At 44.9% G+C, this 12,972-nt stretch overlaps 1 protein-coding gene and 1 long non-coding RNA gene across 2 annotated transcripts in view; one reads left to right on the forward strand and one right to left on the reverse strand.

Annotated features, from left to right (window-relative positions):
• Positions 1 to 11,172, reverse strand: part of CD247 (CD247 molecule) — a 69,184-nt gene extending 58,012 nt beyond the window's left edge. The window contains exon 1 of the mRNA XM_019747429.3: positions 10,965 to 11,172. Within this exon, the coding sequence (XP_019602988.3) occupies positions 10,965 to 11,022 (58 nt within the window). The 5' untranslated portion in view covers positions 11,023 to 11,172. The remainder of the gene's footprint in view (positions 1 to 10,964) is intronic.
• Positions 1,154 to 6,037, forward strand: LOC148756605 (uncharacterized). The gene is made up of 2 exons (XR_016022696.1): positions 1,154 to 2,667; positions 5,674 to 6,037. It is a non-coding gene; the product is annotated as an uncharacterized LOC148756605 (long non-coding RNA).
• Positions 11,173 to 12,972: the final 1,800 nt, after the last annotated feature.

Raw genomic sequence — 12,972 nt, forward strand, 5'->3', positions numbered from 1 at the left:
CTCATGGCGATCTAAGCTAACATGGCCCAGCTCCCCAAGCAATCTGTGGCTGCCATTCGAATGTGAGGTCACACACCTGACACCCAAGTGGCCAGCCAGGAAACAGCACTTACATAGGGCGACCTGTTGGCCAGAGGACAGAGGGCTGCGGCAAGAATCAAAAGTCCTGGGGTCAGGTGTGACTCTGTCATTGGCTTGCTATGTAACATGTGGCCAGTTGATTAATTTCTTGGACCACAATTTCATCCCTGGTAAAATCCGGAGGGGGAACTTGAAGGTGTTTGTCCTTTACAGGTCAAACCTTCTGTGATTCTGTCATATCAGGCCAGCCCCATTTTGATCAGAGAAAAATCTCCCCAGAAAGGCTCCGTCTACTGTTCTTGTCACTGAATGTAACATTCCCTGGCAGCACCCCTAGCCCCCAGCCCAATCTAATCACATCATCACAAGCCACTCTGATTACAAGATAGTTAACACTACCTGAGAGGTGTATTCCTGACGGCTTTGCAAGATTCAACTTAATTTCTCATAGGAATAAATGTGAAATAAGAATAACATTATTTTAAATAGTGCACATAAATGGGGACTTTATTTATTTATTTATTTTGGGGGATGGCATTATTTCGAACTTGCCTACTTCAACATCCCACTAAATGTGACTTGTATATTTCCCCTGAAAGGATTTTAAAAAAACAAACAAAAAGAACAAAACCAAAAAAAAAAGCCTTCAAAGAGAAGGAATGGAGGTGAAGGGAGAGAGAGGTGATGGCTTGGGGTCCGATTTGATGGGTTGGAAGAAGCTGTGCAGTGATGGCATCCAGGACCTTCGAGAGGACCCAGCCACACAATACCATCTTCCTTGTACTGAATTTGATCGCTCTGTACTGAATTTGAGGCAATGGCCAACGTGGAGGTTATCTTTCTTTCTTTCTCTTTCTTTCTTTCTTTCTTTCTTTCTTTCTTTCTTTCTTTCTTTCTTTCTTTCTTTCTTTCTTTCTTTCTTTCTTTCTTTCTTTCTTTCTTTCTTTCTTTCTTTCTTTCTTTCTTTCTTTCTTTCTTTCTTTCTTTCTTTCTTTCTTTCTTTCTTTCTTTCTTTCTTTCTTTCTTTCTTTCTTTCTTTCTTTCTTTCTTTCTTTCTTTCTTTCTTTCTTTCTTTCTTTCTTTCTTTCTTTCTTTCTTTCTTTCTTTCTTTCTTTCTTTCTTTCTTTCTTTCTTTCTCTTTCTTCTTTTTAATTGAAATCACTCCAGGCTTGAATGCTAGAAAATGTCCAAACCCCAATGTTAAAATAGTCAAATCCTCTCTTCATCCCTCAGCACAGAGGAGCCATTTTGTGCTCTTCAAAATGGCTGACGGGTATTTTCTGAGGAATTTATGGTCTGAAACCAAACCAGGAATTAGGTCAGCTTCAAGTCTGAGACATTGTGTTTAGAGCCATAGCTAGAAACTAGCAGATGTGGGGGTTGTTTTTCTCCCCGAACCAACAAAATAAAAAAATGGCCATGAAAATCAAAAACTAAATGTTCCTTTCCACGTCCATCCCACTAGTCCCTCTGGATGGCAAGAATTTATGATTGATTATAACTTTATTCACATTCCACTTCTGGTTTCCAAGTAGCTCCCTCTCCAAGAAGAAATTACAAAGCTTTGAAAATTACAGACACCCCTCTCCTCGCCCCAAAGAGCTATTCCTGATGAGCTACCCTGTTGAAATGGAAGGAATTTGCTTTGTAGCAGCCTCCCTCCTGCAATTGTGGATGGGAACATTTAACAATACCGTATTTGCAACGGGCAGGTAAGAGCTAGCCAGGTTTTTGAAGGGGATTTCATAGGCCAGGTCAGCAGGGAGATGGATGGGTGAGCAGCAGTGAGTACAATTATTTGACTTCCCGAGCTGTTCTTTTGAAGCCTCAACACTTAATAGAAAGAAAAAGAATAATCCTCTTTGCCAACCTTTTGTAGCTCAAACGTTATTGTTCCCACCGAAATCCAAAGAGAACGGACAAGATTCATTTTGTCCAGAAAGCATTTGTGTATTTTATATACGTCTGGGCTTTGAAATGCTGATAGCGAAGTGACAGAAAAGACAAAGATTTCTCTCTAATCTGAGCAAATCAAAGGGCGCATTTCTGAAGCTCTCTAACCTAACTCAAAACACTCCTGGGTGGTCTCTCCTGGTAGGCGCCTCCTTTGCAACTGAACTCAGCATGGAAATTAGCACAGGCTCAGAAAAGGTAAAAATTAGACCCGATCAGAAAGAAGCAAGCCTGTAGGCAAATCAATACATTTTCATAAAAACCGGAGAACATGACTTATGGGGCCTGGGAATTAGATCAGGGCCTTTACTTGTAGGCTCTCAACCACGTGACGTCCATCTCCGAGACACTGGCCTGGTCAGTGGGCTGGTTTGACTTGGGGCCCATGAGAGGTGCTTGGTCAATATTTACTCACTGAGAAGTGCGGTGGCTGACCAGATGATTTGAATAACCAAATATTAGAAATAACTCTCCATCTGGCCAAACCAACTCTCAATGACCAAAGTGGGTTACCAGGAACCACGTTATTGAATTGCTTGTCAATCTATTCCGAGGGCAGAAAGAAAGAAAAGCATCAAATGCATTTGACTATGTTAGTCAAAAGTCACAGAATGGCCACAGTGGGGACAACCGGTAAGAATTTGGGGGAACTGGTCACATTTTCTGCTGATGGGTAAGTGCTCCTGAAACTACGCGTGTGCTGGGCCTCCACCATGAGAAGGGCTCACCATAGAGAACTAACCATGCTGGGTTTTCAGCCCTGAATTCTGATAACTACAATTTTCCACCTTCTTTTGACACCTAACTCTGGTAATTATGTCAACAGTGAGTCCGGGAGAGCCCCACACAGCTGAGCTTGAATTTAGGGGTAGACAGAGTTTCCACAGGTGGGGTTGGGGACAGAGTCAGGTTCTAAGGGGAGGGAACTGGGAGGAAGAAAGGCGCAAAGGACGGGGAGGACACCAGGCTTACTTGGGAGATGGGAGAGCTCTGAAGGGAGTCGGGCCACACCAACCCAAGACGTCTGCATCTATGAAGATGCTCTCAGGATCCTAGTGATTCTGGTCTCCCTTCTGCACAGAATCCCTGGGATGTGCCCCGTGGCATCTCAGCCCCTCTGCTCACCTACCCAGATCGCCAGCTCTGAGCCCACGCAATGTGTGCCCTTCCTTCTTTCTACAGAGCTGCCCTGCTGCCACCAGCCTCCTCTCAACACACACACACCACTCACCGGTGCACATAAAAACACACATCTGCAGGTGCTAGACGCACCCATCTAGCACACCAATGCATGTGCAGCTGGAACAAGCAGATCACAAACACACAGCATCACACACGCCGGCACATGTACACCAGGGCACAGACACCGGCATCTCTCCTGGAGCACATGGGTGAACACACATGAACACGCATGGTTGCCCGCACCCACCCTGAGCTGTAACCTCCAGGACCGGGCTGGGCATAGGGCAGCCCCATGATGGCGTCCCCTGCAGGGCTTGGCTGCTTTCTCTCTGGAGCACTCGCTCCGGCCAGTCTGCCTCCTGTGGCAACAGGTTGCAACCTCCCCCTCTGCACCCTTAGGCTGTCTGTTCTGTTCTTTCCTCTAGAACACTTCTTGTCTCCAATTCCACCATCACTCCCAGCCCACACGTTGAAAGGGCAGTTCTGTCTCAGGGCAGTCATTCACATTATGTCTTAGAGCCAGTACAGTGAAGGACGTGTGAAAGGCAGGAACATGCAGTTGACTTTCTAGTATCAACAGCAATCGAGAGAAGGAGGGATTTGTTTTATCCTAAACGGTGTGTAGGTTTGCATTGCAAGCCGTCCGCCCCAGCCCCCAGGTTCGGCAAAAGCAATGCACCTTGAGGTCAGCACCCCACCGACGTCCTGCTAAATCTCCTGAATGTCTCCTTGCTCCAAGCCTCCTCCAGACAGCTCCGGAGGGACCACACTACGTCCCAGATACTCCTCGGCATATTTGGCTCTTCAAGGCTCCCTGTATTTCGCTCAGCATCATATTTGTTATGTCGGTTGCTTTGCCCCAGTCAGCAGTTTGTATACCTGAGCTCCACCCAGGCAGACGCAAGTGGACCCAAGGCTAAAATCTGACATAAATAATTGAGAATTGATTGTAGACATTTGTCCATCAAAGGCAATTCGCCCACTCCTCGAGGATTTCGTACAAAAACAATCCCAGCTCAGAGTTGGTGTGTATCGGTGTGCTATCCTTTTAGTAAACTCCACACGTAAAAAACCTTACACGCCGTATGAAAACACATTCTCATCAAGCAGGTCAACTATAGTCTATTATTTAGGATCAAAGCTTCTCAAATACAATTTAATTTAGTTTTGATTTACACGATTTATTTCCACCCATGTGTAAGATGGTGGTGGGGTACCTGCACACATGGAAATGGGGTGAATTGCAAACTGAGGCCCAAGCCTCCCCAGGAAAGCTCCAAAATAGATATATTCATTAAAAGCAAAACAGAAAATATAGACGTTGCCAGATTTCGGGGAAACGTGAGTTCAGAACTATAATAATATGCCAGAGCAAAACGTAATTCTGTATCAACAATCAAATATTCCATACACCACAGAAATTTTTACATTAAATAAGGATATTCGGCATCAAAATAATTATTTCTTACTTTAAACATTGAGAGGAAAGTAGCGATACATGCTTACTAAGGGGAATACCTTCAAAGGTCTGCTGCAGAATTCAGTCATCAATGTTGAAAGTGGATGAAGACCTGGGAGAGGTCTGCAGAGAAGATTCGAGAACGTGTGCCCTGAATGAAGGGTTGGAGAAAGTGGGTCTGGGGCTGGTTCTTCTCGTAGGGAAGTCATCGAACCTTAGAGCATCATTTTTTTCATTTATAAAAAGAGAATCCTACGACTTTTCTGCTCCTCGCCACAGGACAGTTACGAGGACCAAACAAGCGAAGGTGTTGGTAGCATTTTGCAAACAGAAAAGGATGGCAGTGCTAAGAGAACGGCGGTGGGGGCTGGGCAAGGATCCTGCCTGTCCTTGTTCTAGCGCTTTCTATTTATTTTTTCCCCTTTGAGCCTGAAAATTAGTTGCTGAGCAGCACAAATCAGAAGAGGCAAGCAACGTGGACAGGGGACGCTGCTAACGTTGCCACCACTGCCATTTGGTTGCTTCAGATCACAATTTACTTTCTCCCCAAGTCAGATCTCACCCAACCAAGTTCTTGTGTGGCCCCAATAAATCTGCAGCTTAAGGAATAAGCCAGAAAAGGTTAGATTTCATCCTTGGAGTTTTCCCCACACAGGCTCCCACTAGAGAGTTAAAACTATTGTGAGAAGGCAGAAATCCAGGTTAAGAACATGTTGGGGGCTGCAGGAAAGAATGAGGCGTAGGTTCCTTATTCGTGAGCTAGGTAACTCAATGTCCTTAAAAATTTTTAATTTCAAGACCACCTGCAATCCGTTGGGTAGCAGAAAGGGATGCTCAACCCTCTCCTTTCTCATCTCACCGATGAGAAAACCAAAGCCCGGAGAGAGATTTCTGCCCAAGTTGACACTGCAATTTAGTGACAAAGAAAAAGAAAGCAAGTGAGTACCAGTGTTTCCGCTTTATTGCACTGGGAAAGCAATGGTCTTTCTCTTTTGCAGGTTGGGAAACTGAGGCCCACATGATAATGGCTGCTGCTTTTCAAGCACCTTGTGTGTGTAGGCACTTCCAAGAGTACCCTGTACCCCTCAACACTCTGCCTGAGGTAGATGTTATTACCGCCATCTTACAGAGCAAGACAGAGACTCTGAAGGTGGGCAACTCGCCGACGGTGAAGGCTGGGGAGGAACCAGACCCTGGACCCAGGTCTTTCCGGCTCCATGGCCCCCTTTCTCCCCCCACCATGTTGCCTGCGCCAGAGAAGACAGAAACACGTGCAGAGGATGGCAGCAATTTAGAAAAAAAGTCTTTCCTCCATGGGATTGTTTTCCACAGACCTCAAATAAAGTACCTTGTAAAATGTTCTTTCCTTTAACCTTTTCTTTTCATTGTCAGTCCTGGAGAAATTAGCCCAAGGAAGTACTCGCAAAGAAATTTTTAAAAGCTACACATGTAAAGATTTTCTTGCAGGATTAGCTATAATACCAAAAATTAGAAACAGCCCAAGTGTCCAACAATAAGGAAATAGTGACGAAAACAGGATGCATAAACTATGGAGGTTTACATAAGCAGTGAAAAGCAATCATGAAGGCTAAGCATGAAAATAAAGTCAGAATATTGGGGAGAAAAGCACATGAAACCGTTTTTATAACAGCAACTATATAAAGACATGTACACACTTGTTAAAAATACTGGAATGGAACATAAAGAAGTGAAAGTGAAGTTATTGGGCTAGCTTGGTAAGATCATGGGTTTTAAAAAATTTATAACTTCCTTTTATGATTTTATGGGTTTTTTTTGTTAAAATAGAGGAGGGGAGAAAGCAATCACTACGTGGAACATTGATGTAGTAACCTAGACCAAACTGAACAATAATGGTTAGATATCCTGCTTTTGTTTTTCTTTCCATATTTTGAGGCAATTGGGCAATTGGATACAATTGGATCATATGATATATGTTATAATCCACAAGCTCTTACTTTTTTCCTTGGTGCCTTTCATTAGTTTATTTGTTCATTAGTTAACAATCTCCAACGGTGATAGCCTTCTCTATTTTTTGTTTTTCCCTAGTGTTAAAGCTAAGTCAGAAAAATGAACGTCTTTCTTTGTTTATTTTTGAAATATAGTATTTGTTGAATCATAAGAAATGACCATTTTTGTAGGCCCAAAACAAATGAATATTGGAAATTCCATATGATCCGGAAGCAGAAAATTTTAACAATGGTGAGATGTACCTTAAACTAGCCTTGTAATAATTTTGAATCATTCCCTTCACTCCAATGGCTCTGTCCCCTCCACCAATTTAAGTACTCTCTCTGTCTCTGTCTCTCTCTCTCTCAAGTACTTTGTTTAATCCTAAGTTCTTTAGAGGAAAGGTCCAAATAATGCCATTCCGAAATACCCCTCACCAAATAAACCATTAAAGTTAACGTAATCACACGGAAATGTCTAGATTTTTATATATATATATATAAAAAAGCTTTTTTTTAATATATAAAAGCTTCACCCAGCTTTTATATATAATAAATATTTGATAAATATTTATTGTGCATGGACCCTGTTCCAGGTGCTAAGTGCTGGGACATATATACGAGCAACTCTGAGGCCTCTTTTCCCTCAGGGAGCAGAGACATGGCTTTTAGGCTGAAAGGAATGGTTGGGTAAGTGCAGTAACTGAACTGATCCTTTTGTTTCAACTAACAGGTCAAACAACGGGTTTGATTATTTTTTAACCCAATTGTCTGAAAGTGTGCTGAAATTGAGTAAATCTACCATCACGTTGGAGTTAACAAGAACTAGGTTTGGCCCAAGCAGAGAAGAAATTTATTTTGAGCTGGCCCTGCTATTTATCTAATCAATTAGCTGATGCCCAGGTAAATAGACTCAGGAGAACAAGGATGCCTGAAGTGTGTGCTTGTGTGGACAATTCTCACGCAAGGCAATTCCCAGAGGGCCCGAACCTTCAAAATAAGACACGGACGCAATGCCTGGGGACTCTCAAAAGGAAAAGTGAACATCCAGTAGCAACTAAATATAGTTTTTTAAGGACAAAGGCAAACAAGAAAATGATTTTAAGGGAACTACCTCCGTGGTCATTCACTTAAACAAGAACCTCTTAGGACTGTTTCTGGGGGACGCGTCACAAAGCAGATGCAGTCTCCAGGCCAGCAAGTCAAAAATACCAAGGCAGAAAGTTAAGTAGGTCACCTGTGTGAGGAAAGCCAGGTGACTGGAAGTCGAAATAAACCCCTTGTGAAAATACCATCGATAAAACACTCGTCCTGGCATCGCTTAAAAGCCTCCCTCAAGTCCAGCTCCAAGCAGTTCAAGCAAAGATCTGGTGTTCAAGATGCCTGCACTTCAACAGCCGGGCACTGCACCCCCACACTGGCCACCACCTCAAAATCTGGGGGCCACCCTGACCAATGACGACCAGGCGGCCTTTGTCTCTCACTTCCTCCCCTTAGCTACTTACGTTCTCATTTTTCAGACATGGTTTCACTTTGGGGGTCATCATCCCCTACAGAATCCATGTCTGGACAAAGTAAAAATGATGGCTGTAATGCTCATCCTGAGACCCACCGAAGAAGCTTTGGCCCTTAATCACGATTGAGGCTCAGGCTAGGAGGGTCCCGCCACGTTCCTGGGGTGTTACAGGTATGCTCAGAAATCCACAGAAAGAGAGTTAGATTTCAACAGATGGAGAAGACGCCCTGGGCTGTTTTACAACACAATCGAGAGCAAACTAGCAATCCCAACCATGGGTTTCCATGTCCTGTGCCTGGGTTCTGAGAACAAGGAGCCAGGCCACGAAGTAACAGCAGTGATCATTAATACAACTAACACCTGCTGGCTATCTATTATATATCAGGCTCGTTACATCATTTCTCATTTTCACAAGTCTGCAATGAAGGTTATCCTTACTCTAGAAGTGAGGAAACAGGCCCAGAGAGGTTAAGTAACTCGCCTAAGGTTGCACAGCTAGGAAAGTGGCAGCAAAGTGATTGGCCTGATTCTTCCCACCACATCCAGCTTCCTCCCTAAAGCAGAACTGCCCACTAGCCTGGGAGCCTGTGTTTCCTGAGGCGTTGTGTCTGAGCTGCATCTCCTCACTGGACAAAGGCCCAAGGCCACACAAACCACTGGGTGTGCCGTCGGCCACTGTGAGACAGGGATTAGAGGCACCAAGTTTCTGAGGGCTCTGCAGGCAAAAGTGTGCCCATGCCACTAGGCACACCATCTTAGCCTCTTCCAGCCTCAGACCTGGTGATGGTGACCTCCTCGACACTCACCCAGGGAGACCTCATGTAGACAGATAGATGAGGTCATTATTTGCTTTGATCTTAATGAGATGGGCATTTCTAAGGAAATGCAAATGGACAAGTCTTAGGAAAAAGTAGATGTTTTACAAGTGCTGGGAGGATGGGCAATCTCACTGTTCAAGAAAAGAGAGAAGACTTCAGCTCAAACTGCATCAGCAGCCTCTCCTCCAGGAGAGAAGGTAGAAATGTCTTCTCAGGCAGCACAGCCGCCATTTGCCTCCCTCGGTGAGAAAGGCCCCTGTGCGTCTCCCTGCACCTCCCCTCAGCGGGTCTAGGACACTTTGAAAAACTTTTGTGTCAGAGCCGTATCTAAAAATGGCTGAAACTTCAGTCTCCACACCGGCCAAGTGGTATTCATTGAAAGATGAATCTAAAGGTTTCTCCTGCTGGCTGTGTGCGGAAAAGCGGGATGGCCCCCCACCTGTCTGCTGGGTGGGGTTTTGTTTTCTGTTCTTGATGACCACCAGCAGCTAAGCAGCATCACGATTTCCATGCGGACCCCATGGCCCCTACCTTGGCCCTAGTGGACCCGTGAGGAAACCCCACAGGGTGAATTAGCCATCTCCCAAGTGCAGTCTCCCACACCTGGAGCCTGGGCTCTGAACACATTGCCGCCAGCTGTCCCCTCCAAACTACTGAATTCACAGGCTGTTCTGCTCTCATGGGTCCTCTTGTGCCCTGCACACAAGGATGGGCTGCTTCGGGCTCGCGTTGGTGGCCTCACCCCACAGCGTCGTGTGACTCATACCCAGCAGGGCCTTTCTGAGAAGAGAGCTGTGATCTCACAGAAAACCCCACAATCACTTAGTCCTCGAAGCCTCCAAAGCTGTAGGCCAGGGCTGTGCCGGGTCCCCTGGCAGGAACGGAAGTGCCAGTGGCCTCTCTTGCCCTGCCACCATTGTCGCTAAACACCGTCCCCCACTGTGGCGAGCTGCAAAGTGGAGGAAGGACATTGGTGACAACCCTCCCTGTTCCTTTAGATTCAAACACAGCTTGTCCTTGTAAGAAATGCATGCGACCCGTCCCCTGAGACAGTCCATTTTGTCTTCTCACTTCTTCTTCTCATTATCTGGGCTAGAAAACATGGTGGGAGGGAAAGAATTCTAGAAAAGCCTCATCCCCGAGAACTGGAATGAGGTTAAAAGTAACCTCTCTGGTTGGTTGGTGACCACTCACGGTAGTTACTTAACAAGTCACATCCTCTTATCTGTCCCCTGTGTTCTGTCAGCATCTTAGGCTTTTGGCCTCCGATAGAGAGCTGCTTATATGGGATGATGGGGGATGAGCGTCCAAGCCTGGGATGGGTGTGTCGTATGGCAGCACTTGACTGTGGGGTACAGGGGCGGCCATGACAGAGCTGAGCCTAAACATGGACCCCCCGGAAAGCCCCTTTGTCCCTGGCCCATTGAGGTGTTTCGACTCAGCCAGGGCCACGGCCACGACCTTGCCTGACTGTCGAGTGAAATATTCTTTGTTGGCAAAGGAAGAAGGAAAGGGGCCGAGTGTCGGAGCCAGCAAGGGAGTGAACGAAGATGCAGTGACTATAAAAATGTCACAGCACAAAGCACAGCAGGGCTGACCTTTTCTGATCCCGCCTGGCTTCTGTTAATACCCTCTCCCGTTCTCCACACTGGGCTTGCCTCAGTTGCTCATGTGCTTCCTTCGTCCACGTCCTCCCCCTCCAGGGACTTTTCTCTCTCCTTTGATCACTGGGAAAATCCATACTTTGGGCAGGTGTGTTTTCAAGCTGCTGCCTCTGAACTGATGCCCAACGTGCTGTAACGCGGCCCACGGCAGCATCGAGCTGGACCCCTAGCACCACCACCGCCACCACCGCTCAGCTGCCCTTGATTTTGGAAGACAGGACTCGGAGGAGATACCAGCTCCTCCACCCCTCCACTGTCCCCCGCCACCCCCACAGGCACAAAGAGTTTCTAAAAGTTCCTTGCCATCGACACGTCTGGCCTTACCTGTAACTGAGATGTGCGCCTGCAGGATGGCAACAATAAGGAGCACTTTCCACTTCATGGCGTCCTTCCCCCAGGATGCGGCAGGGAGGCAGAGGCTATGGCAGCCGTGGCTGGGACAAAGCCGAGCAGAGAAGCCTGCTGGCTTTGTTCTGTGTTGCCTCCTCAGGAAGTGGGGACTCTGGGGCTTTGAGAACGCAGGTCCCTGCCAGCAGGGCCAAGAACCTCACACTCCCCCTTTCGGTTTGCAGGCAGGAAGCTCTGGAGGTTTGAGGGGTTGGGGTGTGCGTGAGTCTGTCTGTTTACCTGCCTGAATTTTGCTTTTGCTCTCATTGCACAATTGTTTCATTTTCCTTTCTTTTTTCTCTAATTTTTGTCTAATTTTTATCTAATTCCTATCTTGATTGGTGAAATCACTCCCTCGGCAAATATGAGTTCCCAAAGCATGGAGAACACCTGCCATTTTCCTAGACTCTGATGTTTCATGGCGCTTGGGGAGATGACTGAGCCCTGGCTCAGAGTCAGGCTCATGCCGTCTCTGCTACGTACTTGCAGTGTGGCCTTGGGTAAGTCACTCAGTATCTCTAGACTTCAGTGTCTTTATCTATAAAGCACATTGTTGGAGGAGATCTGAGTTTTCAGATCTGTGCTTGGCCTGAATTTGGACTGTAGAATAGTTTGAAATACTATTTCAAACACTTTAGTTAGCTGTCAACATTTAAAGATTGGAGCAATTTACAATAATAAAAAAGATAAGTACCTAGAAACAAACTTAATTAAAAGTATAAGATCTATGTGAAACAGACTTTAAAACGTTACTGAAGAATACAGGTAGGACTTGCGTAAATAAAAAGATTTGAGGTCTGACAATGAAGTTCTTGAACTTGTTGCAACGAGGTTGCTCACCTTCTTTGATATCAGAGGGGTTATTCATTAGGAATTTATATAACTGGACTGTTAACCAAGTTTATTATTTGGAAGTGCTGAAAAGGCTGCGGGGAAAAAGTTAGACGACCTGAACTTTTCACCAACAATTCATGGCTCTTGCATCACGACAATGCACCAGCTCACACAGAACTGTCTGTGAGGGACTTTTTAGCCAGTAAACAAATAACTGTATTGGAACTCCCTCCCTACTCACCTGATCTTGCCACCAGTGACTTCTTTCTTTACCCAAAGATAAAGGAAATATTGAAAGGTAGACATTTTAATGACAGTCAGGACATCAAGGGTAATACGACGACAGCTCTGATGGCCATTCCAGAAAAAGAGTTCCAAAATTGCTTTGAAGGGTGGGCTAGGTGCTGGCGTCAGTGCATAGCTTACCACGGGGAGCACTTCGAAGGTGACCGTAGTGATAGTCAGCAATGTGGTAAGTAGCACTTTTTCTAGAATGAGTTCACTATCTTAATTGTCTAACCTGGTGTCCAGGTCTTTGACAAAAAGCTCCTTAAGAAGACCACAATTCTCCCTAAATTAATCAATCCATTCCACTAAAAATACTGGCAAAAGTTTTAGAACAACATAAAGTGATTCCAAAGTTTACATGAAAAAGAAAAAATAATGCACAAAAATATCCAGAACACAAAAAGCACAAGCAAAGAAAGATAGTAAATTGGACTTCATCAAAATTAAAAACACTTTTGTACATAAAGGACATCTATCAAGAAAGTGAAGAAAGCAATCCACAAAATGGGAGAAAATATTTGCAAGTCATATACTAATAAGGGTCTAGTATTTGGAATACATAAATAACTCCTACAACTCAACAAGAAAAAAGTAACCCAAATAAAAATTGGCCAAATATCTGAATAGACATTTCTCCAAAGAAAATACACAAATGGCCGATAAGTACATGGAAAGATGCCCCACATCACTAATCGTTAGGAAAAGCAAATCAAAACTACAGTGAGCTATTATTTTACACACACTATGATGGCTAGTATAAAAATAAAATAAAAAACAGACAAGTGCTGCTGAAGATGGGAAGAAATTGGAACTCTTGTACATT

This window comes from Rhinolophus sinicus, chromosome 11 (assembly GCF_057876585.1).
Source record: "Rhinolophus sinicus isolate RSI-liver-muscle chromosome 11, RSI-T2T, whole genome shotgun sequence".
NCBI classification, from domain to species: domain Eukaryota; kingdom Metazoa; phylum Chordata; class Mammalia; order Chiroptera; family Rhinolophidae; genus Rhinolophus; species Rhinolophus sinicus.